The 13,041-nt window shown below is 40.5% G+C and overlaps 1 protein-coding gene across 3 annotated transcripts in view; it reads right to left on the reverse strand.

Moving 5' to 3' along the window:
• Nucleotides 1-11,521: 11,521 nt before the first annotated feature.
• nav3 (neuron navigator 3) overlaps nucleotides 11,522-13,041 on the reverse strand; it is a 99,556-nt gene continuing 98,036 nt past the window's right edge. For all 3 annotated transcript variants that reach the window (XM_083906657.1, XM_083906658.1, XM_083906656.1), the window contains one exon: nucleotides 11,522-12,361. In XM_083906657.1, coding sequence (XP_083762783.1) covers nucleotides 12,242-12,361 — 120 coding nt within the window. In that variant the 3' untranslated portion in view covers nucleotides 11,522-12,241. The remainder of the gene's footprint in view (nucleotides 12,362-13,041) is intronic.

Raw genomic sequence — 13,041 nt, forward strand, 5'->3', positions numbered from 1 at the left:
TGTGTGAGGAACGTCTTCTCACAGGTGCTGCAGATGTACGGCCTCTCACCTGTGTGGGTCCGCTCATGGCGTTTGAGGCTGGCCAGTTGAGTGAAGCTCTTCTCGCAGTAGGGGCACTGGAAAGGCCGCTGGTCGTTGTGGGTTAGCAGGTGTCTGTTGAGAATCTGGAGCTGTGTGAAGCTCTTCCCACACTCTGTACACGGGTATGGACGGTCCCTGCTATGGATCTGCTGGTGCTTATTTAGAAGCCATACATGGGTGAAGCTTTTGCCACACTTGCAGGCAAATGGTCGCTCACCTGTGTGCTTCATCTGGTGTCTCTTTAAATCTGAAGCTCTGCTGTATATCTTCTCACACAGGGAGCACTTGTATTGTCTGCGTACCACATGGCCCTGCCTGTGCCTCAGCCGCTCCAGGATCATTTTTTTTTCACTTTTTATTCTTGTCATTGTGTATTGTATGTTTTGGGTAACATCTACTGCACGTCTGTCCGTCCAGGGAGTGGATCCCTCACCTGTGGTTCTCCCTAAGGTTTCTACCCTTTTTCCCTTTTACAAGGGTTTTTTTTTCCCTGGTAGTTTTTCCTTACCCTGGTCGAAGGTCTAAGGACAGAGGATGTTACCAACCCTGTGAAGTCCCGTGAGACAAACTATGTTTTGTAAACTGTGGGCTATATAAATAAAGATTGATTGATTGATTGAGGATGCTACTGAAGCTCTCGCCACATTTCTGACATTTGTACAGACCATCATCTTTCTCTAAAGTCTCGTCTGCTACTACAACCTCTGTAGTTAAGTCTAGAGGAGGGTCGCATGTCTGGCCACAAGTGGTTCGTTCAAAGTGCAGTTTGAGCAGACCCATCTGTGCGAAGCGTTTGCCACACTGGGAACAGAGGAAGGGCCGCTCTCCGGTGTGAATGCGCTGGTGTCGAGTTAGATCCCAAGAGTTCCTGAAGCCCTTCTTACACTCCTCACAGGTGTAAGGCCGCTCGCCCGTGTGTGTACGCTGATGACGAGTTACATCTGAGGCACGGGTGAAAGTTTTGCCACATTCTTGACACACGTGAGGGTCAGGTCTATCGTGGATGGGGAAAGGCTTTGGGAACTCAGGGCACTGTACCCTCTTCTTCGGGGCCTCAGTTGTTTTTGCAGCCTCCTGGCCAAAGTGCTCTGGGTGACTGTGTTCAATGTGCTGCAGCAGGTACGACTCCTGCATGTGGAAGAATGGACAATCGGAGCAGGCAAAGACCTGCGTGGACATCTCCATAGATGTACCTATACGGAACAGAGAATGTGCAGAATGCTTTATGTTTGCTGTGTTGCTGAATAAAACCTTGAAACTAGGGACGCAACTAAAAATGATTTTCTTGATTAGCTCTTTAGTCAATAAAATGTGAGAAATGATGATGAAGGTTTCCCAAACTTGAAATGACGGTTCACAAATGTCTTGTTTTGTCTCCAGACAAAAATTATTTAGTTAATTGTTTAGCTTTTTTTGTTATCTGCAGCAAACAAACTAGAAAATATTCACATTTAAGAAGCTGGAAAATCAGAGAACTTGTTTTAATGACAAAAAAACAAACCAAAAACCGATTAATTGATTATTGAGATGAAAACATCTAAATATCTTAAGACATTATTTAGTTGGCAAAAACTTTGGATCCCAGCTCACACTGGATCTGGTTTTCTTACCTTGAGTGCCAAGGTGTTCCAGGCATTTATGGTGTTGCAGTAAAGACCTCAGGTCATCAGGATTGGAAAGTGCCTGCAGGCAGTCCTTCAGTACAGAGGGTGCAGAGGTCAGCCAAGAAACGGTCTGTTTAACAATAAAAGCAAGAATGAGACAGTGAACACATGAGGAAATGTAACTTATTTCACATCTATGGTGCTGTGCAAAGGTGTCTGTGTACCACCAGCTGTGTTGTTTTTCTGTCTGTAAATCTCTGATCATTGGCATTTGGATTGGAAGGATGTGACTGAAAGTTGGTCTTATATATTATCAAGCTGTATATAATGTCTTGAATAAACCAGGTGTAATAGACCTTTTTACAGCAGACATTTGTCAACATTAAATAGTTGTAGTAACATTATTTAGGATTCCACTCCAGGTTTAAGAGAGTCAGAGTCAAGTCATTGTTCCAGTGTAAGGGTAGGCCACACTAAATATTGACACTTTATCCTTTAGAAGCCATTTTGAAGTGATTGAGAAATATTTATACTGTATGGTCATTACAGCACTGCTAAAATAACAAATCTAATGGACTTGTGCACAGTAGATCATATCGATAATAGAAACTTGCATAACCCTACATCCACAAATATCACCACCATGTTGCTTGGAACTAAAAAATAATGTGGTTGCTAATACAACCTGACTATCTGACTGCTCGATGTTTAAGGTAGACAGTATATTCAATATTTTGAATTTAAGGACAATGTCAGTGACCAGTCATCCAGATCAAATGCAGCATCAGGAGTTGGCTATACTATGATAATGATAGCACGAGCTGTACTGTCATTTCCCACCTGGCCGAGGTCAGGTACTGGCAGGAGTTTCTCCATTTTGGAAAGAAGCTCCCACACGAGCAGCTGCATGTCTGTATCATAGCAGGAACCATACTCTGTAGGGAAAACCTCCTGAGGAGAACAAAAACAAAAGTGTTACTCATAAATCTAACTGTGCACATGAGGTATAATTACAGAAAACAATTAAGTGCACAAATAACAAAACAAAAAAAACAATCCGCACGGGATTTGTGACACTGTCTTGCCTGGTAAAAGTGCTCCCTCTCTGCCGGGTCTTTGACGAGTGTTAGGATGAGTTCCATGAAAATTGCCTCCTCAGCATCCACCTCTGCATCTCCACTCTGAATATACAGTGACTGGTACTCAATCATCTCCAAACAACAGAAGCATATTAATGCTACATCTGGTTGATGGTTACAGGAGATAAGCTGTCACTGTGCTGCACATAATTATGTCATGACATCAAGACCCTGTTCAGACGTGGTATTAAAATCTGTCATGAATGATTCAATAACAAGTGAACCATGCTAAGTACAGACACAGTACTGACTGCTTCTTCAGATCTGATCACAAAAACACATTCAGACGTGGTTTGAGTCCATTCTGAGGATAAAGTAAAGAACACCTCCACAGCTGATGTCCTCTGATCTGCTGCAGCGTCAGTGTTTTTACATTTACCAGTGCCCATATATTAATTTATTTATACAATATTTAGAGTAAATTTCCTTATTTTAATTGTTTAAATCTTATTCCATGTTACAACAGAGAGAACATGCAAACTCCATGCAGAAAGGCCCTTGTAAGGCCATTATTAATGCACTGCTCTGACTTACCCCTGTGTATCCTGGTGGGCGGATTCGTTCTAAATGAGGCTGTATACACAACATGCTGGCTGTTTCCTCATCTCTGCACAGCTCAAGAATAATCTGAGGAGAGATAAACACAAACAGCAAATTGGACAGTGGTCCAGTTTGGGTTAATAACATCAACAACAATATTTAATAACATCCTTATCACACAATGTGTGTCTGTAGGGGTACCAGGTCCCCTCCTATGGAGTGGAGATACAAACTAGACAAACTGCAGACTTTTTTCTCATCTAGTGGGTCAACTCTTACTCTGGCTCGGAGTCGGAGGAGTAGTTTGCCTCGTTGCTTCGGACTGAGCAGGTCTGGAACCGTGGCTGTCACCAGGGAAACAAACTCGTCCAGCTTTTCATAATCGAGAATGTCTCTCTGCTGAGCCGCCTGCCACATGGCTGCAGACAGCAGCCTCAGAGGAGGGATAAGCAGCCTCAGCGATGACAACGGCAGGAAAACATCTGTACAAACACAGGCGTGAGGTGAACAGGGTCATGACAAGTCTCTGTGAAGTGACAGGTCATATTTCTCCAATTTTTACCTCAACATTTGCAGGACAGATCTATATCAGTTTTGCTTGGGGAAATACATATAATAGTACCTTTTATGTCTGCATTACTGTGTAATTTGATTTACTTGAATTTTCTTTAATTTCAAAATCCAAGTGACAATGGAAAACTGAGCAGTCTTGGCAGAGGCTTACACTTTTGAGTGATTGCTCTAGTTTTTCCTCTAAGCATGTGCTGCTGATACATGGACCTGTGATGCAAGTCAATATAGGGTAAAGTATGAACAACAACATAACATTGATATTAAGCTGGTATTTCATTGCTGCTCAGCAAGTCAACTTCATCCATCTCCCTTTGTCAACGTTATTTAAAATCATTCAGAAGTCAGGGTTGTTATGTAAGGTGTGCAGTGGTGCAGGCAGCGGAAAAACGTTGACACTGACAACACTTAGAATCTGGTACAATAGTGATTATAAACAGCTCTTCCATTTTATATTTTTCGACACACACACACGCACACACACACACACACAGGCATTCAACATTATATTATGCATCAATTAAATTTTCTCACTCACCAGGAGCTCATGAACAACGACTAATTTAGGTTAAATTCGTAACTTGGCAAAACAGTGACCATTGTAGTATAAACACCCTGGATTAAAAACAAAGACAGTGATAAAACAACTTACAGTATTTAATTTAGTAAACAAAATATTGACTTGTGACAGTGACTTCAAGTTTCACTGTTTATGTTGGTATAAGTTAGCTACAATCACTGCTGCTAGCAGGCGAAACATGCTAACAACACAACGTGAAGAAGCTAGTTAACGTTAGCAGCGACAGACCTGCGTTTTCCAGCTGATACGAACTAACAGACGTGTCCATCATTGACAGAGCACATAAAAAAACAGGAGTCTCCTCCAAAATAATGATTACAAGTCATTTGTCAGCAGAGCCTGCCGAAGCGGAAACACGCCTACCTCTTTTCAAAATAAAAGCCGTCAAAATACCGAGCAAGCCTGAAGAGAAGCCAATGAAATGAAAAAAAGAACTCTTAGTCTTACCAAAAGCAAAGCTATACTTAAATTATCGTTATAGAAAATATATGTAGGTAGCTGTCTACACAGGATTTCGCTTTTGGCTACTGTCTAAAGCAACACAGTAATCACTGAATTATATTGTATTTCCATCCTTTCATTTACTGCTCAGTCAAAAAGACACATTTGCTAAGAACAAAACCTCCTTGCAGAACGTGACTACTACTATTAGAGTGTATTTGATAATAACTTGTGTTGTGTAGTGTTCTGAACTGTGAGAACTAAACAGTGCCTTACAGTACATAAGATGGAATGGTCACCATTCAGTGGGTAGAGAGAAATACTTTATTTGCAGTATTTTCCATGTGCAAACTGTCAGTACATTTTTTTTAATATATTTTCACAAAGCAAGTACAATGTTATCAGTTATCCAATGCTTTGTATTATTTTTTTTCAAAACAGCTCTTCTCTTTTCAGGAGTTAATGGTTGGTGAAACAGCTTTGGTCTGACATATTTATAATGATAATACTTAAAATAGCATTTTAGTGATATTATAGATACATTTTACAAGTTCGCCAAGCCAGCAGGTGAGATGTGTTTGTTCATTTAAGAAAAAAGAAAAAGAAAAAAGCAAGCAATTGCCACTCCTCAATATATATATATATATATATATATTACACCCCCCCTTTCCCCATGGTAACAACATGATGCAGTCCAGGAAGAAGCAGCAGCTGGCACAAGGTCAGAGTGGGAAGGCATTCTGTGAATCTCTGATATGAAAGCAGGATGTCATGGTTTCATGGTCCAAGGCGTGAAAGCTTGAGATGTTTTGTCAGATAATGCAGCGTTCAATTCAGTCAAAGTCTGGTTAGCATTCCTAACAAAAGGGCGGGGCCATCACTTCATGTCCTCAGGCTCCAAAATCCAGTAGACAACTTTAAAAAGAGAAACAATAAATACAATGTTATGAACCATGAAGTGGCAGAAGGTTCCAAATATACACAAAGAGAAAAATGTTCCTGATTAAATTAAAGTGTTAAAGTAGTGAATGAGAGCAGTCTGAAATGTGAGGGGAACCATGAGGAGCAACAAGGGTCATTTAAGGTCAGGGCCATTGAAAAATCGTAATCACAGGAAGTTTATCAGCTGACCATTAGATTATTTGACCGACAGAAAATTGAGTCTCAAAATTTTGTTATTTTTCTAAGCAAACTTGCTGGTGCTTTTTACCTTACATGTATGACTTGACTGGTTTTCTTGGTTCATACACAAACAAACCAAATGCGTTCTTAGACGAACTCAGGTTCCCAATGCTGCTTTTTTCATGTTAACGCTTCAAAATGACAAGTTGAGAAACAAAATGATTTGCTGCAACTCAGAAAATATTATTTTATAAACGGTAATACTTTTCTTTTGGATAAAAGAGGAGTGGACACTCTCCCCCATGTTGTGGAAGAGGTTGAACATGATTAAAATTGTTTTTAGCTAAGAGGAACACAGGTGAGACAGATGGAAATTATATGTACTGTCGAGATCAATGGAAAAGGATTGATTAATTAATTATTTACCGCATAAGACCATTGTCTTCTACATGTATGTTCTTTTGTGAGTATTCCAACACATACATATCTTTTAAACAGTAATCCAGTGTTGACTATAGCTGAGGCTATTCAATGGTTAAATCAATTTATGAAAACTGTATCCATTGCATTCACTAATGTATCTTAACATGACAAAAATGTTATTTCAAGTTGGAGTTCTGATTTGTGATATTACACAAATTATTTATTTAATCTATGAGCTTGGTAGGTTCTTAACCTTTTATTATTTGGCCTCTTGCATAATTGTTATGTGCCAATGGAGTTTTATTAGCTGTGGAAATGACATTATGTTTTCAGTCTCACCTGTCTGTCTGTCTGTGAGCAGAAACTCACTCCAATAAAGGACATCCTGAGAATGTAGGTTATGTTAAAATATTATTATATATTATGTTAATGTTATAAGGTAGGGGAGTGTATTGACATTGCAGAGATCTTATTTTTTTTACTTCGTACTATTATCATAGTGGCATAGTGTGCTGCTGGGTTTTGATTAATGTAATTATACAAGCGCGACATTTAATTTAAATAATAATATTAATAATAATAGTCTGTTGTCACCCACTATGGTAACAAACAGTCACAGTAAACAAAATGAAGCCAGCTACTTCACATGTGTCTGTCCACTCGATGTATACAAGTAAACACTATCATGTTTTAATATTTGTTTACTCTTAAATAGTTGTAAATATCGTGACTAACGTCTCTTGTCGTAACATAGAAGTGATTACTTTGAAGAAATTACGTTGATTTTCTCGTAGTAGTGACGAGTAGTTAATTCGTCCTGAAACTCGAAACTTCCGTCACCGCCCTCGGCTAACTAGTTGCACTCACCTTTTCACGGGACTATGAAATACATGACGAGGAAAAACGCGATATCAAAGATCACGAACAGCCAGAAGTCAAACCAGTAGGAGTGTTTGGGTAAAGACACCGCCGTGGGTTTAGATTTAAACATTTTAACATCTTCCTCTGATTCTGTAGCAGGAGCTGCGCCGAGTCCCATTTTTGCTTTCGTTCGAGCTGCGAGAAGCCACCCCGGAAACCACGTGATCTCATTTCTGCTCGTTTCCGGCAGACTAGATGCGCGGTGTTTCCCCCCAATGTTTGGAGTTGGCATTACAGTTCGTTATAGCTCGTAGTTAGAGGAACGATAATCTTAATCTCTCAGTTCTTTGTTCTTTAAAATCACCCAGTATCGTTTACAGACATTAATATTTGAACACCAATATTTTCCAGTTTTATGAATAAAGCTCTAATTTCATCACCATTGCCTTGGATGTCTCTTCCTCTCTATTTAAAAAGGCCAAAGTCACCTTATTTTTTATCAATAAATATGAATTATATGTCAATAATGAAAACAACCTGTGTATAATTAAAGATTATTACACTACAGTGTGGCATTGTGCGTGAACATACTAGAGCACATGTGTCAAACTCAAACGTCATTTTATGTGGCCCGCGAGTGATTAATTGGTCTTAAAAATCTTTGTTAAAATAGGTCTATGCTGCTTTAAGTCATGCGTTGACCATAAACTATGTTTCCCACAATGCATGGCGATTGTGTTACCCGCAAAGTGACGGCATCCTGCCACTAGATCGCAGTGTATCATTGTATATGCATCATGCCACGAGTGAAATTGTATAAGTAAAAAATACAGAAAGTTATTTAGCAATATGTTACAGAGTAGTTACCTTCAGTTTACATTATATTTGGTTACATTTAGTTACATTTATTCTGTATGACAGTTACATCTGGCCCTTTGAGGGTAACCATTGTGCTGATGTGGCCCTCAGTGAAAATGAGTTTGACACCCCTGTACTAGAGGCATATTTTGGGACGATCTCAAAGTATTGGATAACTTTTACATGTTAACCCATGAAATAAGTCATCACTCAATTAACGTACACACTATTTCCTTCTTTCTTTACTTTGGCAGTTTATGCCAATCCACCTCTGATGATCTCACCTGACCCCTGATATACAGATCACACCAGTTCATCGCACATGGACACAAAAGACAAAAAAGTCAACATGTCGTTTGCTTGTGTGACACCAAATACCATTTATTAGGGCTTTACAAAGACTACAAAATCCTCCAGATGAGTTAAATCACTGTCTCTGTCTATTTACATGATATGTTACATACAAATGTACAAAATATAAAACATTTAAGGACAAATGTTTCACCCAGAAAAGAAGAAAACTTTCTCTCAAACCAGAGTAAATGCTATGGTTTTCAACTGAGATGCAACTGCAATGTGTAAGTGGGGGGAAAATGTTACCGGATAATCATCAGCACGACGGTGTACACTGTTAACGGCGTCCAAGCTCTGAACTAATGGCCTACAACAGGAGTGTAGAGTAGCTGAGAGGTTAAATGTGGGGTAGCTAAGCTCAGGTTTGATACATAGGTGTAAGTCAAGTTCAGGAGCCACCTGTTACTATGGTAACTGCTTCCTTAGCATGCAACCACACACCCTCGCAGACACAAGGATAGTGAAGTTGGCAACATATACTGTACTGAAATGTGCGAACCATCAGAGGCTTGGCTGTCGAGACACATGAAGCTAAACACAGGTAGGATTGTATAGGATTGGATCGTCCTGAGGTTGTGACAATGTGACTCGTTGGTCTCTGGTGGGCTTTGACTGACAAGTAGCACCGGTTGGTTGTTGGTGAGTGTATACAGTACGGTGTCAGGTCAGCTTCAGTGCCTCAAACAGCCAACAAGCCCAACGTGGCGGTAAGCTTGGGTTAAAATGTCCACAGAGAAGTGCTTTCAAGAAACAACAGGCATTCATATAGACAGAGAGGATCCAGAAGAGATTATGGCAGGATGCGGGAAAACTGGAAAAGTGCCTGTATATATATTTTTTTCTTCTCAGTCTGTGATGTCAGTGAGTTAACAAACAGTTCACTAACTTTACACCGTTTGCCTCCTGCATAGGCGAAACATCCAATCACTACAAGACACATACCTGTTTCTGACAGCGTGTTGAGTTTTTGCCTTTCTTTTTTTTTCCCCACCCGTCTGTTTTCAAAGTACAATAAATGACTCAGCGGGATAAGCATATTGTAACATCAACAGAGCAGAATGCATCTTTGATTCACTGTGCAAGACTGAAGTATTTACAACCCACCCCGACCTCAAAGTGTGCAAAACCAACCCACTCGTTAAACAAAGAGAGGACAATCGAAATTTAAAATGGCTTCCGTCCAATACGCATACATAAAGGTAAAGGTCTCTTCTCAATGCATCCCCTTTAAAAAGCTTTAAAACATGCTCATCGGGCTAGAAAACCCAAAACAGTTTGGTTGTGCTCCTGTCTGTTCAAGTGAGCCCAGCTCAACTGGGCGCAAAAACAACAACTAAAAAAATACCCCGTCCCTTTTTAAATGTTTTTACAATATTGGTCAGTTTTTAAAATTCAAATGACAGCGATGACTCTTTTCTACTTCAACTGTCAGAAACAAGAAGAAGCGGAGGGTGGGATGAGAGAGTGACCACAAGCAGCATCTTCATCATCATCATCATCATAATCATCCGTCAGCCTCCCAAACTTTTGCACATTTAAGGCAGTGAGAAAGCACCAGCACCACTGTTCTCATATTCAGTTACTGAGCCGATCTCTTTAATTTGCATTTTAAAATACTAATTGTTTTTTTTGTTTTTTTGGTACCTCATGGATCCCAGATGGCTGCAGAGGCTGAACTGCAGACTCTCACACGAGTGCCAGAGATTTCCCAAGCAAGACGCAGCCATTTTTATATCATTCATCCATTTATATAAGATCAATATGTTTAAAGTCACAGCTGTGTCAGGTGACATCAGTGAATTATCCAGCCTGCTGTTGTCCTGTTACTGTCTGAAAAATCAAGAATCTGCTAAGCCCCGCCCCCTTTAGACACTGTCACTGCCATGTCAGTCAAGCTTTACGTTTTTACTCATCTGTTTCCAGCTCATTCTTTATAAAACAACTGTCCCTAAAATTGGTCTTTGGCACTTTGACAGCTACGTACATGATGAATACTGGGGAAAAAAACTGTGTTTGTTCCCAAAAAAGTCCATTTGCACCAATGGATTTATATATTTCAAAGCTTATTATTGTGTATCAAAAAAACAGGCATATAGTTTGTATCTGGAAAGTGATCAGGGGCTGCGAAATCGAGTCCATCTTTTTGGATTAGGAAAGGCTTCAATTAACACCATTGTTTTTTTTGACATTGTTTTTTGTATCTGAATAAGAACTCAGCTGAGAAAGGAGGAGAAATCCAAAGCTTGACAGACAGGAGTGGGCAGTCACTGCTTAGGGGAGGAGTTTAGCAAATGATCAGCTGATACTGCTGAGTAAAGGAAGCAAAGAATAACTCAATGGGGAGCTCTGCATCGTGGTGGGAAAGTGTTTGGGTGTGTGTGTGTGTAGATTTGGCAGTAAATCAAAGGGAAACATTGGCACTTGTCCATATTTTTCTCCACAGTAGCCATGACACGGACAATGAGCTGTCATTGTGCTTGTTGGCATGCAGGGCCAGAGAGGAGCGACGTGGCAGTGCCTGACACTGATGAGGTTCAGGGCCGGAGAAGAAGAAGCACCATGAGGCTCAAAGTCATGACTGAGGGAGTGTGTTTGTGTCCGAGTGTGGAGGCTGTGCCCACCACTGACTTAGCCAAACTGAAGGATTAAAACCCTAATGACACATGTCAGTGACACAGAGGTAAACAACGAGACAGAAAGTGTCCTTTAGCCCTGAACCTGATTCTAAAAAAAAAGGAACAAATACTGTTTTTCAACCTAACCCTAACATTATTGAAACACCAGATCAAATTTGATTGTAAGTGAGGATCAACACATTCAGCGGTTCACAGTCCCCGCTTTGTAAGAGCTACAAGAACCTCAAATGAAGCCACTAGAGGGCGTCACGTCCCCCTAAAACCAAGCCACGGTGTTGTCCTCCTCCCTGCCTTTCTCAGATTGGACATCACTTTCCTTCAGAGGTGGTAGCGATACCATGCCTTGCTCAAGGACACTTGGGCAGGCTGGATTGTTGGCTTGAACTGATTAAAGCCACGGGTTAAAGGAAACTCCTGCTGCCTGTGTGTAAGTGCATTTATATGGGTGTGTGTTTGTGAGAAGCACCTCTGTAAACAAGGAAATACTTAAAAAAAAACACAATAACCCCCCCGCTTGTAAACATCTGAAGATATAACTGGGTTTTAAAAAAACAAAAATCCAGTTCTATCATGTCAACCTTTTCCCCCGCTCTCTCTCATGCTGTAACTCTGGAGATTGACGTCTCTGGCTGAGCGCAGACTGTGGTTTGTGTGTCTTGAAAGTCTACTGAAGAGGAACGTCCTGCACGCACACATATATGAAAAGTTGTATTCTTAAAATGTTATCGATCCAATAAAACTTAAATATTTCATTATGTCGGCAAAATAGAAATGATCCAACTTATATGATTGTTTGTCGTTGTAATCCAGTTGGAAACGGGCTCTTTAAAACATAGAATTTGATTTAATATTGCACCATCATTATGTCAAAAATAGGAGTTTACTTTGAAATGGTGGATATACCATTTAGGATAATAAAACTTTTCATATATCATACATCTATAGAGGTCATGTCTTATAGTGATGGAGGTTTATGTGTTCCCTGGTTCAAGGAGTCCAAGGATCCGTTGTCCTCAAACGCAGCTCTCGCTCTTACAGCGCCGACTCCAGGGAGGAGTCCAGCTGGTCGTCATGGTGACTGGTGCTGTCACTGTCGCAGCTCTGTGTGCTGGAGTAGTTAGCTGCCTCCTGCAGCCGTAGCAGCATATTCATCTGCAAACACAGCACAGCAAACAATGTGATAACAGACTGTGGGTGGAAAAACTACAACATGTCAGACACTGATTGGAATTAGTAAAACTAACTGAAGTTACACGCAGAGTATGTCACTTCTGCTGCTCGGTGATTCAACGGGGAAGCAGGGGGGAGCAGCGGGGGATCATGGTAAGACTGTTGTCTTGCCTCGTTTGTGTTTTTTTAACAGAAGGAAAGTCTTTGTAGCTTTGTGGAGATTTTAATGCAGAAATATGTTAGCTGACTACTGGCTATAGAGAGGTTCAGCTTTCGTATTCTCTTTTGTCTTTAGCATCTGCAGTCATTGGTCTGTAAAAAAAAAAAAAAAAAACACCAAGTCAAATGAACATCATCATTAACTTAGAATGCTGTTTTTGGGGATGAAAGCACTTTCCAAAAGCTCACAGAGAAGCACTGCAATAAAACAGCAGGAACCTCTCATCCCTGGAAAAGAGCTCATTGTCTCAATAATGCAGCAGCGCTGCTGCATCTGGTGCATGGCTTCAAGTGTTCCTAAAACCAGTCTTGGCAACACCTGTGCTCATAGCACACACACACACACACACACACACACACACACACACACACACACACACACACACACACACACACACACACACACACACACACACACACACACAGTCCACTTGCTAAATCAA

This window comes from Microchirus variegatus (assembly GCF_963457635.1).
Source record: "Microchirus variegatus genome assembly, chromosome: 20".
NCBI classification, from domain to species: domain Eukaryota; kingdom Metazoa; phylum Chordata; class Actinopteri; order Pleuronectiformes; family Soleidae; genus Microchirus; species Microchirus variegatus.